This window comes from Pangasianodon hypophthalmus, chromosome 4 (genome assembly GCF_027358585.1).
Source record: "Pangasianodon hypophthalmus isolate fPanHyp1 chromosome 4, fPanHyp1.pri, whole genome shotgun sequence".
Taxonomy (NCBI): Eukaryota; Metazoa; Chordata; class Actinopteri; order Siluriformes; family Pangasiidae; genus Pangasianodon; species Pangasianodon hypophthalmus.
In genome coordinates, this window is record NC_069713.1 from 1,414,601 (window position 1) to 1,429,150 (window position 14,550).

At 39.3% G+C, this 14,550-nt stretch overlaps 1 protein-coding gene across 2 annotated transcripts; it reads right to left on the bottom strand.

Annotated features, from left to right (window-relative positions):
• Positions 1-3,090: 3,090 nt before the first annotated feature.
• Positions 3,091-8,494, bottom strand: higd1a (HIG1 hypoxia inducible domain family, member 1A). 2 transcript variants are annotated; one of them, XM_026910251.3, is made up of 4 exons: positions 8,351-8,494; positions 6,146-6,234; positions 4,394-4,528; positions 3,091-4,278 (listed from the first exon to the last, which is right to left on the bottom strand). In XM_026910251.3, the coding sequence occupies exons 2-4, from the start codon at positions 6,222-6,224 to the stop codon at positions 4,190-4,192; spliced, it is 303 nt and encodes a 100-aa protein (XP_026766052.1). In that variant the 5' UTR covers positions 6,225-6,234; positions 8,351-8,494; the 3' UTR covers positions 3,091-4,189. The 2 variants fall into 2 exon arrangements, with proteins under 2 accessions (XP_026766052.1, XP_053089617.1); XM_053233642.1 differs by lacking the exon at positions 8,351-8,494 and adding an exon at positions 7,694-8,301.
• Positions 8,495-14,550: the final 6,056 nt, after the last annotated feature.

Genomic DNA, 14,550 nt, shown 5'->3' on the forward strand with positions numbered 1-14,550 from the left:
TTACAGTAACCACTGTAAGATTCAGGTAAAGGTTTCCACACCTTTGATAATGAAAATATTTAATATTCAAACCTGTTTTGTGAGGTCACTAGCTGATCTTGAACACAGTGCTGTTAGCAAACATTGCTGGTGAAGTTAGCATCAAGCTAGCGTCAGGTTGAACCGAAGACAAAGGTGAGTATGTTCCCGCTTCCACACTGCTGTGTGTCCTGGCCTGTGGTTTTAGAAATATAAATATTATCAAATAAAATGAAATACAAAATTAAAAATAAAACAGGACTAAAGTAGAACAAGTGTATGTGATGCTCCTCTGTTCACTTGAGCTTTCTGAGCTTCAGCATGAAGTCCTTGTACATGGAGTACACCACACCTGCAACGACTTCACAGTATCCACTATATATCGTGATCATACCATTAACCTAACGATGATGTCACAGTAATTTGTCACCATGACAACCTGAATGTATCTAGAGTATCATATCAGGAATGTGATGTTCCTACTTCAGACAGCATGGATGTGTGTGTTTGGTTTCTAGTGTAGAATGGTACCTCATTGTCAGACTCAGGAATTGAACCCAGGGCTCCAGAGCAGCAGTTCAACAATAATCCACTGGGCTATCAGAGGGTGGGTAGACTCAATTGCAGAGCAACACAAGTAAAGTTCCAGAGATTTTATTCCAGAAAATCCAAAAACACCATAAGAAAAGCACAGAAGATCTGGCAAAAAGTCAAAAGCAAAAATCACAATCGGAGGCAAAAATACAAAATTCAGTCCGTAAATAAAGGCAGAAAAAACAAGGGAAAATCCAGAGACATTACCATAGACACAAGCAGAGTTTTATCAGAAAAAATAATCCAGAGAGTAACAAAAGGCTCAGCATTTGCTGTACACAAGGGATCACAAAGACTTAGCAAAGACATTGATAAGAGACAGGGCTTAAATACACTGAGGTAACAAGCTAAATGGTCACATGACAGGGAGACAATGAGGTACAGGTGAGCAGAGTAACAAGGGGGCTGAACAGACATAACAAGAAAGGCTAGGGAAGGTTAACAAAAACAAGAGTTTTTTGGCGACATCTGATGATCAAAACAGTTAATTCTGTGACAGTCATGGCTCCCACCACGAGGCCCTGCGCCACCACTAAACCAAACTAAACCAAATCAGTCTATGTTATACAGCTGTGGATGAGTACTGACTCATAATCGTGCTACCCAGTGACACATAGAAGAGGGTTCCCTTTTGAGTCTGGTTCCACTCAAAGATTCTTCCTCTTGTCATTTCAGGGAGTTTTTCCTTGACACTGCTGCCTCTAGCTGGCTCTTTAGGGAACTACATCTAAATCCATATCTGGATTTCTGTAAAGCTGCTTCGTGACAATGTCCACTGTTAAAAGAGCTATGCAAATTAACTTGAATTGAATAAATAATTAAAGTTAAATAGCTATAAAATTGGAGATTGCTCCTGATATTGAATTGCCCTTTTTTGGCTGATCCACTTCCACATTCTCCTTTCTCATACAATATATGGACAAAAGTATTGGGACACCTGACCATCACACCCACATGTGCATGTTGAACATCTCATTCCAGATTTATTCCCCTGTGTTTGCTGTTATAATGAGCTCCACTCTTCTGGGAAGCTTTCCACTAGATGTTGGAGCGTGGCTGTGGGGATTTGTGTTCATTCAGCTACAAGAGCATTAGTGAGGTCAGGCGCTGATGTTGGGATGTCGAGGAGGTCTGGGGTTCAGTCGGTGTTCCAGTTCATCCCAAAGGTGTTCAGTGGGGTTGAGGTCAGGGCTCTGTGCAGGACACTCGAGTTCTTCCACTCCAACCTTCACACACCATGTCTTCATGGAGCTCGCTTTGTGCACAGGGGCATTGTCATGCTGGAACAGGTTTGGGCCTCTTAGTTCCAATGAAGGGAAACTGTAGTGCTACAGCATACGGAGACATTCTATACAATTGTGTGTTTCAAACTTTGTGGCAACAGCTTGGGGAAGAACCACATATGGGTGTGATGGTCAGGGTGCACATACTTTTGACCACATAGTATATGTCCAGCAATCAAGTTTGATGTTCAGCTTGGTTATAGCTGAGAGGATTATTACAAAGCGATGGAAGTCTACAGCTTCTCTTAATATTAGCTGGCTCAATGAGATGGTCTTTTCTCTTCCACTGGAAAGAATAGATTTTACTAAAGCTAGCGCTTATCATCGCCTCTCTAATTACTGAGTGACGTTGTTTTCAGGTGAAACATAATAATAATAATAATAATAATAATAATAATAATAATAAATTTTATTTATAGAGCACTTTTCAAGATACTCAAAGACGCTTTACATAAAATCAAAATCAAAAATAAAATCAAAAGACAGCACAATGAAACCAGTAGCAACAGCGTTAATCAGAGATTAACAGCAATCCTGAAATGCTGAGTGTTGAGTAATGAGTTGAACTTGAATCTCCGATGTGTTTGGGAAGAGAGTCCCAGAGCTTTAGGCGCCATCACTGCAGGTCCGGCGCTTGGTTCTGAGTGGTACAGACAGGAATTTGTCATCAGAGGAACGGAGATTACGGGACGGAATGTGATGTTGGAGCAGATCAGTCAGAAAGTTGGGAGCCTGGTTATGAAGAGCTTTGTGCATGAAAAGACTTTAAATCAAATCTGTTGTCGAACAGGAAGCCGGTGAAGCTTCTGGAGGACGGGAGTGCTGTGGTCACGAGAGCGAGAATGAGTGAGCAGCAGAGTTCTGGATGTACTGGAGTTTGTTTAGGATTTTGGATGATGTGCCATACAGAATGCTATTGCGTCTCTTTCTCTGAGTCCCAAGCAGCCGGCCAATGTTCGGATGAAATGTATTTGAATAATATTTGCATTGAAAAATTCAAACAGCAGTTTTGCACAGAACACACACCTCTAGAAGAGATCTGAGGTCCAGAACCTTTTGCATGTTACAGGTCAGGGATTTATTTGAATGACGATGTTCACGATGATGCAGCCACACTTCAGGGAGTTGACATTTTGCAGATCTACTTTGTGGAGGTGATGGAGAAGCTGAATCTCTAGAATAACGTCGCAGTTCATAACTCAGATTCTTACTTTATTGGCAAAGATGTGTACAGGGTGTGTTCCTTACAATATAGTTTCTAATACACCAACAGGATAGAAACACAATGGTCAAAAATAATTCTCTCAATAACACACACACACACACATTTTAGCCCATGTGGAAAATGAGACATCTTTCCAACTTCATCCTCATTAAATATGCATGATTATGCAAATTAAACACACACAGCTACATCCATGTCCATTAATTTACATTACAGTAACCAGTTTTATTAACATTTAGCTAGCATAACAACCATTTAAAGGTTTTTTGGTTGGTTTGGTCTTATTGTGAAGGTTCTGTGCAGACCCCTACAACAGAGAAGGTTCCAAGCAGAACCACACTGGGAAGATTAAAAAAAAAAAAAAACACTTTAGAGACCTTGTTTTTTCCTGAAAACGAAACATTAGCATAGCTACCCAACTCAACACACGTTAAAATGTGGTTATACTATATTATTACTATTAATGTCAGTATGATTTGCATATTTTTCCATATTTCTGCCTGTATTTTGTGACCTCACAAGACAAGCTGGGTAACAGATCTCATTTTGAACACTTCACCACAACCACGATTCTGTCCATCACTAATATTAGTGAAGGAACCCTTAAAGGTTCTGTGTAGAACCCTACAAAAGAGAGATTTCAGTTTTCCAAATGTTTCCCTCTGAGAAACACTCTCAGGAACCCTTTTCTTTAAGGGGCGAAGGTTCAGGTAAAGGTCTCCACACCTTTGATAATGAACATATTTAATATTTAAGCCTGTTTTGTGAGGTCACTAGCTGATCTCGAACACAGCGCTGTTAGCAAACATTGCTGGTGAAGTTAGCATCAAGCTAGTGTCAGGTTGAACCGAAGAAAAAGGCGAGTATGTTCCCTCTTCCACGCTGCTGTGTGTCCTGTGGTTTTAGAAATATAAATATTATCAAATATATACGATATACTCTGTATTTTCAACTATAAATAACCAAGTAACATCTTAAGAAGAAAGTGCGGTATCAACAGGACACCTGGGTACAAAATTAAAAATAAAACAGGACTAAAGTAGAATTCGTGTATGCGACGCTCCTCTGTTCAGTTGTTATCCTGAGCTTTCAGTTCCAGCGCTCTCTGAGCTTCAGCCGGCTTCAGGATGAAGTCCCTGTACATGGAGTACACCACGCCTGCAACGACATCACAGTATCCACTATTCATCAGACTGTTAACCTAAAGATGATGTCACGGTAATTTGTCAGATATCACTGACGTGTGTGTTTGGGTTCTAGTGTAGAACCGTACCTAAGGTCATGGCTCCCACCACGAAGCCCTGCGCCGCCACACGCATGTGGATCAGGTGCACCGACATCTTCATACTGCCCCTGTGCTTCATCTTATACAGCCTGTGCGCCACGATGGCAAAGAATCCGGCCATCCCTGTAGAGATAACAACATAAACCTCATCACTGTCATCATCGTTATCATCATCATCGTTATCATCACTGTCATTAACCTCATCACTGTCATCCATCATCATCATCACTGTCATTAACCTCATCACTGTCATCCATCATCATCATCACTGTCATCATCGTCATCACTGTCATTAACCTCATCACTGTCATCCATCATCATCATCACTGTCATCATCGTCATCACTGTCATTAACCTCATCACTGTCATCCATCATCATCATCACTGTCATTAACCTCATCACTGTCATCCATCATCATCATCACTGTCATCATCGTCATCACTGTCATTAACCTCATCACTGTCATCCATCATCATCATCACTGTCATTAACCTCATCACTGTCATCCATCATCATCATCACTGTCATCATCGTCATCACTGTCATTAACCTCATCACTGTCATCCATCATCATCATCACTGTCATTAACCTCATCACTGTCATCCATCATCATCATCACTGTCATCATCGTCATCACTGTCATTAACCTCATCACTGTCATCCATCATCATCATCACTGTCATTAACCTCATCACTGTCATCCATCATCATCATCACTGTCATTAACCTCATCACTGTCATCCATCATCATCATCACTGTCATCATCGTCATCACTGTCATTAACCTCATCACTGTCATCCATCATCATCATCACTGTCATCATCGTCATCACTGTCATTAACCTCATCACTGTCATCCATCATCATCATCACTGTCATCATCGTCATCACTGTCATTAACCTCATCACTGTCATCCATCATCATCATCACTGTCATTAACCTCATCACTGTCATCCATCATCATCATCACTGTCATCATCGTCATCACTGTCATTAACCTCATCACTGTCATCCATCATCATCATCACTGTCATTAACCTCATCACTGTCATCCATCATCATCATCACTGTCATCATCGTCATCACTGTCATTAACCTCATCACTGTCATCCATCATCATCATCACTGTCATTAACCTCATCACTGTCATCCATCATCATCATCACTGTCATCATCGTCATCACTGTCATTAACCTCATCACTGTCATCCATCATCATCATCACTGTCATCATCGTCATCACTGTCATTAACCTCATCACTGTCATCATCATCATTATCATCATGATCACTGTCATCGTCATCATCACTGTCATTATCATCGTCGTCATCACTGTCATTAACCTCATCACTGTCATCCATCATCATCATCACTGTCATCATCGTCATCACTGTCATTAACCTCATCACTGTCATCCATCATCATCATCACTGTCATTAACCTCATCACTGTCATCCATCATCATCATCACTGTCATCATCGTCATCACTGTCATTAACCTCATCACTGTCATCCATCATCATCATCACTGTCATTAACCTCATCACTGTCATCCATCATCATCATCACTGTCATCATCATCATCATCACTGTCATTAACCTCATCACTGTCATCATCGTTATCATCACTGTCATTAACCTCATCACTGTCACTGTCCTGTGAGTGGAGCATGTGGTATATGATGTAACTGATTATCAGCACATTCCTATGTGACATTAAATAAAATGCAGGCCTCACCAACTGGGACGAACGGGTTCTCCTTGGCCTTCCTGAGGAACTTGGACTCCTCATTCTCATCAAACGATACGATGGACATCTTGGTAGAACTGAAAGGAGACACACAAAGTCTTACATTTCATTTAGGATCAGACTGAAACCATCAGCGTAATACATACTGCTAAATACTCTAACACTCTCTAATCAGACTCCATGCAGTGTGTAAAATACTCTAACACTCTCTAATCAGACTCCATGCAGTGTGTAAAATACTCTAACACTCTCTAATCAGACTCCATGCGGTGTGTAAAATACTCTAACACTCTAATCAGACTCCATGCGGTGTGTAAAATACTCTAACACTCTCTAATCAGACTCCATGCGGTGTGTAAAATACTCTAACACTCTAATCAGACTCCATGCGGTGTGTAAAATACTCTAACACTCTAATCAGACTCCATGCGGTGTGTAAAATACTCTAACACTCTCTAATCAGACTCCATGCGGTGTGTAAAATACTCTAACACTCTAATCAGACTCCATGCGGTGTGTAAAATACTCTAACACTCTAATCAGACTCCATGCGGTGTGTAAAATACTCTAACACTCTAATCAGACTCCATGCGGTGTGTAAAATACTCTAACACTCTCTAATCAGACTCCATGCGGTGTGTAAAATACTCTAACACTCTAATCAGACTCCATGCGGTGTGTAAAATACTCTAACACTCTAATCAGACTCCATGCGGTGTGTAAAATACTCTAACACTCTAATCAGACTCCATGCGGTGTGTAAAATACTCTAACACTCTAATCAGACTCCATGCGGTGTGTAAAATACTCTAACACTCTAATCAGACTCCATGCGGTGTGTAAAATACTCTAACACTCTAATCAGACTCCATGCGGTGTGTAAAATACTCTAACACTCTAATCAGACTCCATGCGGTGTGTAAAATACTCTAACACTCTCTAATCAGACTCCATGCGGTGTGTAAAATACTCTAACACTCTCTAATCAGACTCCATGCGGTGTGTAAAATACTCTAACACTCTCTAATCAGACTCCATGCGGTGTGTAAAATACTCTAACACTCTAATCAGACTCCATGCGGTGTGTAAAATACTCTAACACACTCTAATCAGACTCCATGCGGTGTGTAAAATACTCTAACACTCTAATCAGACTCCATGCGGTGTGTAAAATACTCTAACACTCTCTAATCAGACTCCATGCGGTGTGTAAAATACTCTAACACTCTCTAATCAGACTCCATGCGGTGTGTAAAATACTCTAACACTCTCTAATCAGACTCCATGCGGTGTGTAAAATACTCTAACACTCTCTAATTAGACTCCTGGCACGACTTCCTGGATTGTCTAACTGTAAATAAATTACTTCCTTACTGTTGTGCAGGTGTCGCAAACACACACGTCTGATCTAATTTCATCAGCCACCAGGAAGTCTTTACAAATCACATGTTAACGGTGTGCATACGTACGCGCGTGTGTGTGTGTGTGTGTGTGTGTGGGTGTGTTTGTGGTGTGATGAAGCTGAGTCATGCTTACCACTCAGAAGTTCATTATTTTCCAATAACAGCACATTCACAAGTGTTTCATTCCTCTTATACCACAGCAACTATTACCGTTTTTTATTTTTATTTTTTTATTTATTAAAGAACTGACTGATACAAAGCACTGACACTGGAGACTCCTTCCATAAATATTAACTTACAGAAAACTGCACCATGTTTATCTTAATGTATCAGAATGAGAGTATTAATATAAACCTGCGCCGCTGTCAGAGCTGCTGCTCCGACCAATCAGAGTCCAGAATTCAACCACACTGTGATGTAACTACTAATTAGTAACTAATTAATAATCAGATGTTGGTGTGTGTGTTTGTGTGTGTGTGTGTGTGTGTGTGTGTGTTCTGCAATTAATTTGGGAAGTTATTTATTTCTGATGAAGGTCAAAGAGCTGAGACCTCTAAAATGTCACCCTATCTCTTCAGATTATTTAAATAAAACCAGCCAGCATCTAAATGTGCATAATTTAAAATAAAAGTCTAATTAAAGTGTTTAAATCTACTTAAACTGTTAGCTCACAAATTAACTATCCGCCTTTTTTTTTGTAAAATCTCTTTCAGACAAAATAAAACAGTTTAAATAAAGTTATCTGCAGTATCTGAGGTAAAAATGAATAAAAGAATAAACTAATCCCGACCTTTTTTGTGATATTTCACCTCCACTGAGCAGCTCCTGTGACCAGCTTTCCCTCTGCTACGTAATACGAACTTCAGCACGAGGACACTCGAGGAAGTGACGTCATTACGCACAGCGTACGCATGACGCGCATTGTGGGGATGGATTATCGGTTACAGAGGTGCGTTCAAGTGCTCTCGGGTTGTGAGTGTTTAGGAGTTATTAAAGGTTTCAGGCGAAGACTGAAAAGTTTTTTTTTCCCTTTTTAAATCAGAAAATAAAACAAAAATATATTTTTTGTTATTTGATAACACTGCATTATTAAATTAATCATTATATTGCCACTTTATTAAATAGTCTGGACAGAATTCTGTGCTTTAATGTTTTAGATTTTAGCTTTAATTAATTTGTTTAATCTGGTTTTTTTTTATAATTTGTTTTTATTTTGTAATATGATCTTTTATTTCCAAATGTTACATGTTTGTATTGTATTGTATTTTTAGTTGCAGTTAATAGTAACGATTTCAACTTCACAGAAATGTGTTGGTTTTGTTATGAAATAGTTCTTGTATAAACTAAAAATCTGACTCTCATGTCTTGAGTATGATTTTTCCCCCCTGAATTGTTTATATGCTGTTCAGTGAGAGTGGTATAAAGTATGTAATGAATATAATGAAGAACAGTCTGTAATCTCTTCTATATTATGGTAGTGCAGTGCCGTATCGTCTCATATCTTATCGTATCATCTCATTTCGTAACGTATCGTATCGTCTGATATCGTATTGTATTGTACCATCTCCTTTCGTATCGTATCGTCTCGTACCGTTTCGTTTTGTATTGTATCATCTCATACCGTCTCATAATGTCTCATATCGTATTGTCTTGTATCTTATCGTCTTGTTTTGTCTCATTTCACCTCATATCATCTCGTCTCGCATCGTCTCGCATCGTCTCATCCATGATACACCGCTACAGTTCCTCCCCATGAGAAGAATTTGTCACCCTACAATATCGACGAGGTGGTTGATGACATGTTTACATGCCGTGACTTGGGCGTCTCACACGTAGAACGTTAACCACGTAGAACGTTAACCACGTAGAACGTTAGCCCTGGACGAGGAAGAAGAATTAATCCCCAAAAAAACAGAACGTCCTGTGTAATATGGAAGCGGCTTGGATACAGAAGATCAGACGTGAATCAGAATCAAATGTAAAGTGTGTCAAAAATCCGTCTCAACAAAAGGTGAGAAACACATCAAATTTGTTCCAGCATCTCAAGCAAAAACACTGAGCAGAACATGAGGAAAGCCCGAAGCTGCGCGAGGAGAAAGCGTCAACAAGTAACGCAAGGCAAACGCTTTTCATTCGGAAGGGAATGTTAGCGCGTTTGCCAGCTGAACTCAGTACGATAATAAAGTAAACGCTGGATGATGACAATCCTTGATGGAAATATTTTTCAAAAACGCCAGCTATGTACGAAGAACGTTACTCTTTTCATATCGTCATTTATATCGTTACCGCAAAATATACCATGAAATATCGTGATATGGTTTTAAGGCTTTATCGCCCATCCCTACTACATGGCTTAAAAGACGTGAAGCCAGGTTTTATTTGTACCTTTGCAATATTTATCTGTGATGCCTATAATTTTATACACTAATCAAAAAGCGCAATAGCAAAAAAAAAATAAATAAATTTCACTTCCGCAAATCTGCAAGTTAATCTGATTAATCTGTCTTACTTACATCAGTTCAGTCCACACACTGGTGACATCTTATGAAATTTAAATAATAACAATAATTTAATATAAAAATAATAATACTAAAAATAGAAACTATAGAAATATATTAAAATAAAATACAAAAATAATAATAATAATTCTAAAAATATGAAACATAAAAATACATATAAATAAAATATAATAAAAATTATTCTAAAAATATTAAATATAAAAAAATATAAAAATACATATGAAATATAAACAAATATTAAATAATAATAATAATTATTTAATATAAAATTATAAATTTAGCCTGTTTGTAGGCAAAGATATCACTAATAGATTGTTAAATCCAGCATTAATTCATAAATGCTTATAATCTTTATCTAGCAAAATAAAAAAAGTCTGAAATTACTTTGAGCCCCGTGAACGAACCTGTAGTCATGTAGTACTGCTAAATTTAAATAAATAAATAAATAAATAAATAAATATTTTAAACTCGTGATAATGTTCGCTCCCATCCTCGAGCAAGGCTTACGCTACACTTCTCACACTGAATGCTGTTACACTAAATAAAAGTTTATTTCAGTTCAGCTACATGTACATCACATGCTAACAATGAAAGAGATTCATGCTAGCTTCAGTGACTCAGCAAATGCAGATGAATATTATCACCTATAATTGTAATAACACTGTAATTACACAATCACAGGTTTCACTTTCCTTTCTGTCAGGACAGCATGGGCTACATGTTACTATAATGTAGAAATGTGATGTTAGTTCATTAAACAGAGAAGGTTAATGGCTAATAATATCCAATTTTTCAACAGGAAATAAATCAACTGAAGGTGCACTTGAAGGCAGCTCAGCGTCCCGGAACGTGCTCCCTGCGGTTACGTCACGGCACGTGCAGCACGTCTCTGTGTGTCTTCAATTACATTCTATTATGCTATATTAACACGCACGCACGTACACACAGTCTCTCACACACACACACAGTCTCTCTCTCTCTCACACACACACACACACACACACACACTTTCACTCTCTCTCTCACGCATGCACGTACACACAGTCTGTCTCTCTCACACAAACAACTCATGTGTGTGAGGCAGGGCTGCAGCTTGAGTCCAACTCTGTTCAATATTTATATCAATGAGTTAGCGGTGTTACTGGAACAATCTGCAGTCCCTGGACTCACCCTAAATAATACCGAAGTCAAATTCCTGCTGCTTCTGTCTCCTACTGAACAAGGCTTACAGCAGCACCTGGACCTGCTGGAGCAGTACTGTCAGAACCGGGTCCTGACAGTCAACCGGGCCAAAACCCAAACTGTCATCTTCCAAAAGAAGGCCAGACGTCAGGAAAACAGACACCAGTTCACTCGCCCTGGAGCTCTCGCTACACTACGCCTGCCTCGGGCTGAAACTCAGTGCCTCAGGAAGCTTTGATCTGGGAGTGAACGCACTAAGAGAAAAAGCACGAAGAGCTCTTTATGCAATCAAGAATAAATTCTACAAAATAAACATCCCAATTAGAATCTGGTGTAAAATCTTTGACAGTGTTGTTGCGCCTATTGCGCTGTACGGATGTGAGGTTTGGGCTCCACTCAGTACACACGACTACACGAGCTGGGAGAAACATCCCACAGAGTCCCTGCATGCACAATTCTGTAGAAATCTCCTAAAAGTTCAAAGAAAAACACCAACCAGTGCAGCAGGGCAGAATTAGGCCAATTCCCACTGATTATACCTATACAAAACAGAGCTCTGAAATTCTGCAAACATCTTAAAGCAAGTAACGAAAACACGCTACAGTATGAAGCTCTGAGAACCCAAGAGCTAAAACCAGTCGCCTGTCAGCTGGTCCTGAGACTCACTAACACACTAACCACTGACACACTAACACACTAACCACTAACACACTAACCACTGACACACTAACCACTAACACACTAACCACTAACACACTAACCACTGACACACTAACCACTGACACACTAACCACTAACACATTAACACACTAACCACTAACACACTAACCACTAACACACTAACCACTAATACACTAATCATTAACACACTAACCACTAACACACTAACCACTAACACACTAACCACTAACACATTAACCACTAATACACTAATCATTAACACACTAACCCCTAACACACTAACCGCTGACACACAGCAGTCTCAGACCAGCTCTGCTCACCAAAGTCTAATCAGAGTCAACCAAGTTACTGAGCAGATGAGAAGAGCGTATCTGGAGCACTGGGACAGTCAGAACCAAACCCAGTCCAGATTACACTGCTGTCGGCCCTAAACAGAGAGTATGAACTGGCAGAGTGTCTCTTCACCGTCAGAGATAGAAAGCAGAGACACGTCCTGACCAGGTACAGGCTGAGTGAGCACAGTCTCGCCGTGGAGAAGGAAACACAGGAGAACCTGGTACACAGGAACACCTGAAACACAGGAGAACCTGGAACACAGGAGAACCTGGTACACGGGAGAACCTGATACACAGGAGAACCTGGTACACAGGAACACCTGAAACACAGGAGAACCTGGTACACGGGAGAACCTGATACACAGGAGAAACTGGTACACAGGAGAACAGAGACTGTGCTCACTGTATGAGCGGTGAGGTTGAGACAGAGCTGCACTTCCTCCTGCACTGTGAAAAATATCAACACCAGAGAGAGAGAAACACCTTCACCAAAAACATCAGCAACAGCAATTTAACAGAAAAAGAAAAATTAATAAATCATTCTGGGAGAAGGAAACACTGCAGCCTTCACTGCAAAGTATGTGTCAGAATGCGAGAGCCAGAGGGACAGCGAGACACAGAGTGTCCTGAACACACCCTGAACACACACACCATGTTCACACACTCACCTGTCAGGTTTTTGTTATTGTTGTTGTTTGCTTTATGTGTATATATATATATATATATACATTTTACTGTTCCTGTTTATGATGTTTGTAATGTTTAAATGCACATTTATGTGTTATTTGTATAACTTTTGGTTTAATCTAGCTGCGATATTTGCTTTGGCAACAATGTGATTTATAACATTCATGCCAATAAAGCACTGATGAACTGAACTGAACTGAACTGTGCAGGTGAAGGCAGTTCAGCGTCCTGGAACATGCTGTTCCCTGCAGTTACATGACGGCACGTGCAGCACGTTGGAGTGTGTTCAGTTACATCCTATTATATTCTATTATGCTATATTAACACACACACACACATACACACACACACACACTGTCTCTCTCTCTCTCACACACACACTGTCATGTTAGCATTAAAATGAGTTATATTTAAGTCTAAACAGAGAGAAACACTGATCATTTTATTCCTATATAAACCTCACATACATATAAATATTTATATAAAAACAGAAGAAATAAATCTTAAAGTCCTGTTTAAAAGAAGATTCATTTAGAAACTGTTTAAATCTGCATCTAAAATCTTTAAAGTGGAGTGTGTGTGTATGAGAGCGAAAGAGAGAGATCTAAATTCAATATTCTACAAAACAGCACAAAAAGGCAAATTGGCACAAATCAAAATTAAGAAAAAGAAACTGGACACTGATAGTTGGTTTGATTCAGACTGTAAGACTCTGAGGAAAAAACTTAGACAATTATCCAACCAAAAACACAGACAACCAGATAACCAAGATCTACGCCTTCAGTACTGTGACACACTAAGACATTATAAATCCACACTCAGAAGAAAAAAAGAAAAAAAGTTTTTAGAGAGCCAGCTCCAAGAAATTGAAAGATCAATCAACTCAAACAAATTCTGGAATAAATGGAAATTACTATACAAACCAAATCAAGAAGATCTAGCACTACAAAACGCAGAGCTGTGGAAGAATCATTTCCAGGAACTTCACAGCTCTACCACAATTCAGAATTCTGATCAAAGTGAAATAGTCAAAAATTAGAATATTTGGAAAGATCAATTAAAGAAAATCAAAACCCTTTAGATTTTCCAATCACAATGAAAGAATTGGAAGAAAAGCTTGTTGTGCTAGAGTCCAAGAAAGCCTGTGGTGTAGACGGCATCGCGAACGAGATGCTGAAACACTCAGACCACAACTTCAAAATGGCCGTCCTAAAGCTGTTCACTGTTGTTCTGTGTGTGGGTTATTTCCCTGAGATCTGGAACCAGGGTCTCATCAGCCCCATCTATAAAAGCAGTGACAAATTAGACCCCAACAATTACCGGGGCTTCTGTGTGAACAGCAACTTGGGGAAGGTTTTCTGCAGTATTCTAAACACCAGACTTTTAGACTTCCTCATGAAACACGATGCCTTGAGTAAATGTCAAATTGGTTTCCTCCCAAAATGTCGCACATCTGACCATATCTTCACCCTACACACTCTAATTGATAAATATGTACATCAAAACAAAAGTAAAATTTTTGCTTGTTTCGTAGACTTTAAGAAAGCATTCGACTCAATCTGGCATGAAGGTTTACTCTTAAAACT